The sequence below is a fragment of the Bos javanicus genome, chromosome 12 (genome assembly GCF_032452875.1).
Source record: "Bos javanicus breed banteng chromosome 12, ARS-OSU_banteng_1.0, whole genome shotgun sequence".
NCBI classification, from domain to species: domain Eukaryota; kingdom Metazoa; phylum Chordata; class Mammalia; order Artiodactyla; family Bovidae; genus Bos; species Bos javanicus.
The window spans coordinates 62,554,574-62,563,441 of record NC_083879.1 but is presented as its reverse complement, the minus strand read 5'-3'; the positions used below and the strand labels follow the sequence as shown (position 1 = coordinate 62,563,441).

Genomic DNA, 8,868 nt, shown 5'->3' with positions numbered 1-8,868 from the left:
AGAATTTTGAGCATTACTTTACTAGCATGTGAGATGAGTGCAATTGTGCGGTAGTTTGAGCATTCTTTGGCATTGCCTTTCTTTGGGATTGGAATGAAAACTGACCTTTTCCAGTCTTGTGGCCACTGCTAAGTTTTCCAAATGTGCTGGCATAGTGAGTGCAGCACTTTCACAGCATCATCTTTTAGGATTTGAAATAGCTCAACTGGAATTCTATCACTTCCACTAGCTTTGTTCATAGTGATGCTTTCTAAGGCCCACTTGACTTCACATTCCAGGATGTTGCCTCTAGGTGAGTGATCACACCATCATGATTATCTCAGTCATGATGGTCTTTTATATACAGTTCTTCTGTGTATTCTTGCCATGTCTTCTTAATATCTTCTCTTTCTGTTAGGTCCATACCATTTCTGTCCTTTATTGAGCCCATCTTCGCATGAAATCTTCCCTTGGTATCTCTAATTTGTTGAAGAGATCTCTAGTCTTTCCCATTCTATTGTTTACCTCTATTTCTTTGCATTGGTCACTGAGGAAGGATTTCGTATCTCTCATTGCTATTCTTCGGAACTCTGCATTCAAATGGATATATCTTTCATTTTCACCTTTGCTTTTTGCTTCTCTTCTCTCACAGCTATTTGTGAGGTCTCCTCAGACAGCCGTTTTGCTTTTTTGCATTTCTTTTTCTTAGGGATGTTCTTGGTCCCTGTGTCCTATGCAATGTCATGAATCTCGGTCCATAGTTCATCAGACTCTCTATCAGTTCTAGTCCCTTAAATCTATTTCTCACTTCCACTGTATAATCATAAGGCATTTGATTTAGGTCATACCTGAATGGTCTAGTGTTTTTCCCCACTTTCTTCAATTTAAGTCTGAATTTGGCAATAAGGAGTTCATCATCTGAGCCACAATCAGCTTCCGGTCTTATTTTTGCTGACTGTATAGAGCTTCTCCATCTTTGGCTGCAAAGAATATAATCGGCCTGATTTCAGTGTTGACCATCTGGTGATGTCCATGTGTAGAGTCTTCTCTTGTGTTGTTGGAAGAGGGTGTTTGATATGACCAGTGCGTTCTCTTGGCAAAGCTCTATTAGCCTTTGCCCTGCTTCATTCCGTATTCTAACGCCAAATTTGCCTGTTACCCCAGTTGTTCCTTGACTTCCTACTTTTGCATTCCAGTCCCCTATAATGAAAAGGACATCTTTTTTGGGTGTTAGTTCTAAAAGGTCTTGTAGGTCTTCATAGAACCATTCAACTTCAGCTTCTTCAGCATTGCTGGTTGGGGCATAGACTTAGATTACTGTGATATAGAATGGTTTGCCTTGGAAACGAACAGAGATCATTCTGTCGTTTTTGAGATTGCATCCAAGTACTGCATTTTGGAATCTTCTGTTGACCATGATGGCTACTCCATTTCTTCTGAGGGATTCCCGCCCGCAGTAGTAGATATAATTGTCATCTGAGTTAAATTCACCCATTCCAGTCCATTTTAGTTGGCTGATTCCTGGAATGTCGATGTTCACTCTTGCCATCTTCTGTTTGCCCACTTCCAGTTTGCCTTGATTCATGGACCTAACATTCCAGGTTCCTATGCAATATTGCTCTTTACAGCATCGGATCTTGCTTCTATCACCAGTCCCATCCACAACTGGGTATTGTTTTTGCTTTGGCTCCATCCCTTCATTCTTTCTGGAGTTATTTCTCCACTGAACTCCATATTGGGCACCTACTCACTTGGTGAGTTCCTCTTTCGTATCCTATCATTTGCCTCTTCAAACTGTTCATGGGGTTGGTATACAAAAAAGGAAAGTCAGAATTGAGTGATATGGAAAGGGGAGACCTTAGAAGCACACCTCATCAGCACACTTCATCAGCCCTGGAAATCTGATAAAGTGGAGTAAATTCAGTTCCCTCTCCGACCTGTGTGAAAAGTTATTGGCTAATAGAAATGAATTACCAGGAAAATAAAAATTAAAAGACACAAAAATATAGTTTATTTTTTATCAGCAGACACAAACTTGCATTTCATAGATACAATCATAACTAATATAACAAAAGGAAAAAGAAAAATCTTGCAAACCCATGAACCTATGCATACCAGAAATTAGCTAAATTTAAAATTCTGGCATTCTGAAATTATAACTAAACAAAGTGAAATAGCACCCTTTTTGTGGGTGTTTGTATGTGTGTTAATTGCTCAATCATGTCCAACTCTTTGCAACCCCATGGACTGTAGCCCACCAGGCTCCTCTGTCCACAGGATTTTCCAGGCAAGAATACTGGAGTGGGTTGCCATTGCCTTCTCCAGGAGATATTCCCAACCCAGGGATTGAACCCAGGCTCCTCATGGCAGGCAGATTCTTTACCATCTGAACCAACAGGGAAACACAGCACATTTTATATTAAATATCTATTTGGATGTTTCAGTAGCTCAGTTTTGTCCGATTCTTTGCTACCCCACAGACTGGAGCCTACCAGGCTCCTCTGTCCATGGAATTTTCCAGGCAAGAATACTGGAGTGGAGAGCCACTCTATTTACATCACTTGAATTAACAGTGTCCCAATTTTTAAAGATTTCAATATAACAAATGAACTTGCTTCTTTATTTTAAACTTATCTAATTGAAAATGGATTGATAGTGGTGCTACACCAAGGGAATGTTTCAATTGCTTCTGTCCATTTGAAAAGTGGTTTTAACAAAGTATAATTCAAAAGGCAGAAAGCCACACATATTTAAAGTATGTAATTTGATACATTTTGACATACTTACACACCACTGAAATGTCATCACGATCAAGATAATCAACAGATGGAACACCCAAGAAAGTGTCTTCATCTTTGGTATAATCTCTCCCTACAGCACCTCCTCTCTGGTCTCCTAGAAACTACTCATCTGTCACAGCAGGTTATCTTACAGTTTCTACAATTTTGAGTAAATGGAGCTGCGTGTTGTGTACTCTCTGTCTGGATACTCTTACACAGGATAATTATTTGGGGATTTATTCATGTTGTTGCACATATTAAATGTTCAGTCATTTTTTATTGCTTAATAGAATCACATTTAATTGTTATACCAAAACTTGATTATCCATTTACCTTTTCTCCAGATTATGGTTAATACAAATACAGCTCTTATGTGTGATTGTCTTTGTAAAGACCTAGGGTTTGATTTCTCTTGGGTCTAGGGGTAGGATGTTTGGCTAGGAAGATAAGTGTTTGCTTAGCCTATACTAAACTCTTTACGAGAATGGTAGTGCCGCTTTGTATGCCCTCCAGCGGTGGGTGAGCTTTCCACTTCCTTCATAGGTGAGAACTGGCACTATTTCAGGCTCTGTGTCAACTCCAAGTACTGTATTACCTATAAAAACAGATGGCTGTTTCCCCAGCCAAGAGCAGTTTTTTCATCAACATGAATTAAGCAGTGCTCAGCTAGAACTTTGAGGAGGACTCTTTTTGAGCATTTCTCTTATGTTGGCCACACTATTCTGCAAACGAGCTGCCTTGTCTTCTACAAAGACTTAATCCCATAATTTTCACCTCAGGAACTAGTAGAATTCAACCTGGGCTCTGAATTCAACACAGCAGTTAGGAAATTCTCTCAATGTGGTAAACTGAGACGATCTTAGGACATGGCTCATTTGTTTCTCATCTCTTAGGGATCATTGCTCTTCATTTTCTGATCTCTAGTATCTTTATTCCATTGTTAGATATATTTTATCTGTTTTAGCAAGGAGAGTCAATCTGGTCCAAGTGACTTCATTTTGACTAGAACTTAGTGTTTTCTAGGAGAGTTTAATACTTACAAATACAGAAATTTTCAAGTACAACCTTCTAGAGCAAACATGATGGAAATTGAAGAAGACAGTCTTTAAAATTTAAGAATCTTAATTTATAATTATACGTACCATATATGAAAATAAGTAAGTTAAGTTATGGGGCTTCCCTGGTGACTCAGTGGTAAAGAATCTGCCTGCCATTTCAGGAGACATTTCAATCTTCCCAGGTCAGGAAGATTTCCTGGAGAAGGGCATGGCTACCTACTCCAGTATTCTTGCCTGGAGAAGCCCATGGATAGAGAAGCCTGGTGGGCTATATTTCACTGGGTCACACAGAGTCAGATACAACTTAGTGACTAAACAACAAGTTAAGTTATATTTTTTAAATTAATCTTAAACCTTTCCTCAAGGTCCTCTTTCAACAGTATTCTGTAAATCTAGGTTAAAATTATATGTACTTGATTCATTTATTATTTGAATGGATTTTGGGTTCATGATTTTCCTGTATAAATATGTTTAATTTGATGTAAATTGCAAAGTGATTTTATATGGTATTTGATGATAATGTATGTACATGATTACCTATTTCATTGTTAAAACACTTAAAATATGAAATGTGTCATAACTTGCTATAGAAACTGTGGCTTCCTTTTTTAAGGAACCTCCATACTGTTCGGTTTTAAGGACACATGAATTGGCTCAAGGGCTGTAACTGGCCAACTCTTGGGTAAGTAAAGCTTAAAAATAATTAATACTAAGGCGGCGGCCCGAGCGCGATGGCGGGGCTCATGGCCGAAGTGAGCTGGAAGGTCTTGGAGCGAAGAGCCCGGACCAAGCGCTCAGTTTTGAAAATTGCTATAGTTTAGCCTGCGACGCTTATGATTAGAGTCAACAATTTGAAATGGCCAGCTCACCTGATCCAGTCGTCCCTTCTCCACCAGCTTTCTTAAGGTCTGACTCAGTTTATGAACCTCTGAAAAGCATTAATCTTCCGAGATCTGATGAAACTCTGTGGGATAAACTGGATCACTATTACAGAATTGTCAAGTCAACATTGCTGCTGTATCAAAGTCCAACCACAGGTCTCTTTCCCACTAAAACACGTGGTAATGATCAGAAGGCCAAGATTCATGACAGTCTGTACTGTGCTGCTGGTGCCTGGGCTTTGGCTCTTGCATATAGGCGTATTGATGATGACAAGGGAAGGACCCATGAGCTGGAGCACTCGGCTATAAAATGTATGAGAGGAATTCTCTACTGCTACATGCGTCAGGCCGATAAGGTCCAGCAATTTAAGCAGAATCCACGCCCAACAACATGTCTTCACTCCATTTTCAATGTACATACAGGAGATGAGATCCTCTCCTATGAGGAATACGGTCATCTTCAGATAAATGCAGTGTCCCTCTATCTCCTTTACCTTGTGGAAATGATTTCCTCAGGACTCCAGATTATCTACAACACTGATGAGGTCTCTTTTTATTCAGAACCTTGTATTTTGTGTAGAAAGAGTTTACCGGGTGCCTGACTTCTGTGTCTGGGAAAGAGGAAGCAAATATAATGATGGCAGCACAGAGCTGCATTCGAGCTCTGTTGGCTTAGCAAAAGCAGCTCTAGAAGCAATTAATGGATTCAACCTCTTTGGCAACCAGTGCTGTTCTTGGTCAGTTATATTTGTGGATCTCGATGCCCACAATCGCAACCGGCAGACTTTGTGCTCATTGTTACCCAGAGAATCAAGATCTCATAACACAGATGCTGCCCTGCTCCCCTGCATCAGTTATCCTGCGTTTGCCTTGGATGATGAAGTTCTCTTTAGCCAGACGCTTGATAAAGTGATTAGAAAATTAAAAGGAAAATATGGATTTAAGCGTTTCTTGAGAGATGGATATAGAACATCATTGGAAGATCCCAACAGACGCTACTACAAACCAGCTGAAATTAAGCTGTTTGATGGCATTGAATGTGAATTTCCCATATTTTTCCTTTACATGATGATTGATGGTGTTTTTAGAGGCAATCCCAAGCAAGTAAAAGAGTATCAGGATCTTCTGACTCCAGTACTTCATCACACCACAGAAGGTTATCCTGTCATACCAAAGTACTATTATGTGCCAGCTGATTTTGTAGAGCATGAAAAAAGAAACCCTGGTAGTCAGAAGCGATTCCCTAGCAACTGTGGCCGTGATGGAAAACTGTTTCTTTGGGGACAAGCCCTTTATGTCATTGCAAAACTCCTGGCTGATGAATTAATTAGTCCTAAAGACATTGATCCTGTTCAGCATTTTGTCCCTCTACAGAATCAACGAAATGTGAGCATGAGGTTTTCCAATCAGGGTCCACTGGAAAATGATTTGGTTGTTTATGTAGCACTCATGGCAGAAAGCCAACGCCTTCAAGTTTTCCTCAACACATACGGTATTCAGACTCAAACTCCTCAACAGGTGGAACCCATTCAGATCTGGGCCCAGCAGGAGCTGGTGAAAGCTTATTTCCATCTGGGTATCAATGAAAAATTAGGACTCTGCGGAAGGCCAGATAGACCTATTGGCTGCCTTGGTACATCAAAGATTTATCGCATTCTAGGAAAGACTGTGGTTTGTTACCCTATCATCTTTGACCTTAGTGATTTCTACATGTCTCAAGATGTTTTGCTGCTGATAGATGACATAAAGAATGCACTCCAGTTTATTAAGCAATACTGGAAAATGCATGGATGTCCACTTTTCCTTGTTCTCATCCGGGAAGACAATATAAGAGGTAGCCGATTCAATCCCATATTAGATATGCTGGCAGCATTTAAGAAAGGAATGGTTGGAGGAGTCAAAGTTCATGTTGATCGTCTACAGACACTAATATCTGGAGCTGTGGTTGAACAACTTGACTTCTTACGAATCAGTGAAATAGAAGAGCTTCTAGAATTTAAGAGTTTTGAGGAATTAGAAGTTCCCAAACATTCAAAAGTCAAATGACAAAGCAGCACCTCCAATGCTCCCGAACAGGAACAGAAGCCAGATGTTACCATGACTGAATGGAGAAACAAACCCACCCATGAAATTCTTCAAAAACTGAATGACTGTAGTTGTCTGGCTAGCCAAGCCATCCTACTGGGTATACTGCTCAAAAGAGAAGGCCCCAACTTCATCACAAAGGAAGGTACTGTTTCTGATCACATTGAGAGAGTCTATAGAAGAGCTGGCAGCAAAAAACTTTGGTCGGTGGTGCGCCATGCAGCAAGTCTTTTAAGTAAACTAGTGGACAGCCTGGCCCCATCCATTACTAATGTTTTAGTGCAGGGCAAACAGGTAACTCTGGGTGCCTTTGGGCATGAAGAAGAAGTTATCTCTAATCCTTTGTCTCCGGGAGTGATTAAGAACATCATCTATTACAAATGTAATACCCATGATGAGAGGGAGGCAGTAATTCAGCAAGAACTGGTCATCCATATTGGCTGGATCATCTCCAATAATCCAGAATTATTCAGTGGCATGCTGAAAATACGAATTGGGTGGATCATCCATGCTATGGAGTATGAACTACAGATCCATGGTGGAAACAAGCCAGCCAGAGACTTATATCAGCTGTCACCCAGTGAAGTAAAACAGCTTCTATTGGATATTCTCCAGCCTCAACAGAATGGAAGATGTTGGCTGAACAGGCGGCAGATCGATGGCTCTTTGAATAGAACCCCCCCTGGGTTCTATGACAGAGTATGGCAGATCCTGGAACGCACACCCAATGGAATCATTGTAGCCGGGAGGCATTTGCACCAGCAACCAACCCTGTCAGATATGACCATGTATGAGATGAATTTCTCTCTCCTTGTTGAAGACATGTTGGGAAATATTGATCAGCCAAAATACAGACAGATTGTCGTGGAGTTACTAATGGTCGTATCCATTGTACTGGAAAGAAACCCTGAGCTAGAATTTCAAGACAAAGTAGATCTTGACAAACTGGTGAAAGAAGCATTTCATGAATTTCAAAAAGATGAGAGTTGACTAAAGGAAACTGAAAAACAATATGACATGACTTCCTTTTACAACACTCCCCCTCTGGGAAAAAGAGGAACATGCAGCTATTTGACAAAGGTGGTGATGAATCTGCTGCTGGAAGGAGAAGTCAAGCCAAGCAATGATGACCCATGTCTGGTTAGCTAGTGAGGAACGTGGTAGAGACTTTGTTAAGACAGGTTTTCCAGCAGTGTGTTGTTTGTGTTGAAGTTTAATCAAGGCAGCCATTAATGAGTGGGCTGACCATGCTGGTGAAATGGTCGCCACACCCTTGGTGGGATTATTGGACTTTTTGCATGCCATAACCAATCTAATGGTAAGAAATGCTTGTAATCAAGTGAAAATAAGTTCTCCTGATTATGCCAACTACAGTAATAATCTTTACTGAGCAGTAGTAATAGTTTATTAATTGAAAGTTTACCACTGCGTGTTTTCGGACTACATAACTCTTCAAATTGGGCCTTTGCTCATTTTGGATTAAATTCCCACCTTACTGCCAATTAAATTAATTTTCCAACGAATAATGCATACTGGGAATGAAAGTATATTGAAAAAATGGTGAATTCTTTTTAAGTAACATGCTTCTAGAACAAAATATTAATATGCATCATAAAAGCAAAATCAACCAGCTGGTATTTTTATTCTCAAACTGAATTATTGGTAATATTTTAGAATACAGAGCTATTGTAGAATTTTTACCTTGTAAACATTATTATGGTTTTGTATTTGTGCTAACTGTAGGGGTTGGACTAAAGTAATAAATCTATACCTTATCAAATATTTTCTTTGTGCCCTTAGTAAAAATAATATGAACTGTTAACCTAGTTTGTACTCATAAAAACAAAATTAAAATCATTAAATTTTATTTCTGAATTAGTAAAAATAATAATAATAATAATTAAGACTATGAATAGATTATAGTCCATGGAACAATACAGTCCTCCAAAAATCATACTTAGGTAAATAAAATGAATTAAGTGAAAGTTTGAGGAAGGTTAGAAAATATATAAAGATTTAATTTTTTTTCAATTACTTACAAATTTAAAAAATAAAATATATAACTTTACAGTGGAGATGCCTGGC

At 39.3% G+C, this 8,868-nt stretch overlaps 1 protein-coding gene across 1 annotated transcript; it reads left to right on the top strand.

Moving 5' to 3' along the window:
• Positions 1-4,534: 4,534 nt before the first annotated feature.
• Positions 4,535-8,631, top strand: LOC133258519 (phosphorylase b kinase regulatory subunit beta-like). Its single transcript, XM_061435200.1, is given in 2 exon segments — positions 4,535-5,249; positions 5,251-8,631. Coding segments are annotated over 2 exon segments (3,258 nt in total). The 5' UTR covers positions 4,535-4,673; the 3' UTR covers positions 7,933-8,631.
• The last annotated feature ends 237 nt before the right edge of the window (positions 8,632-8,868 follow it).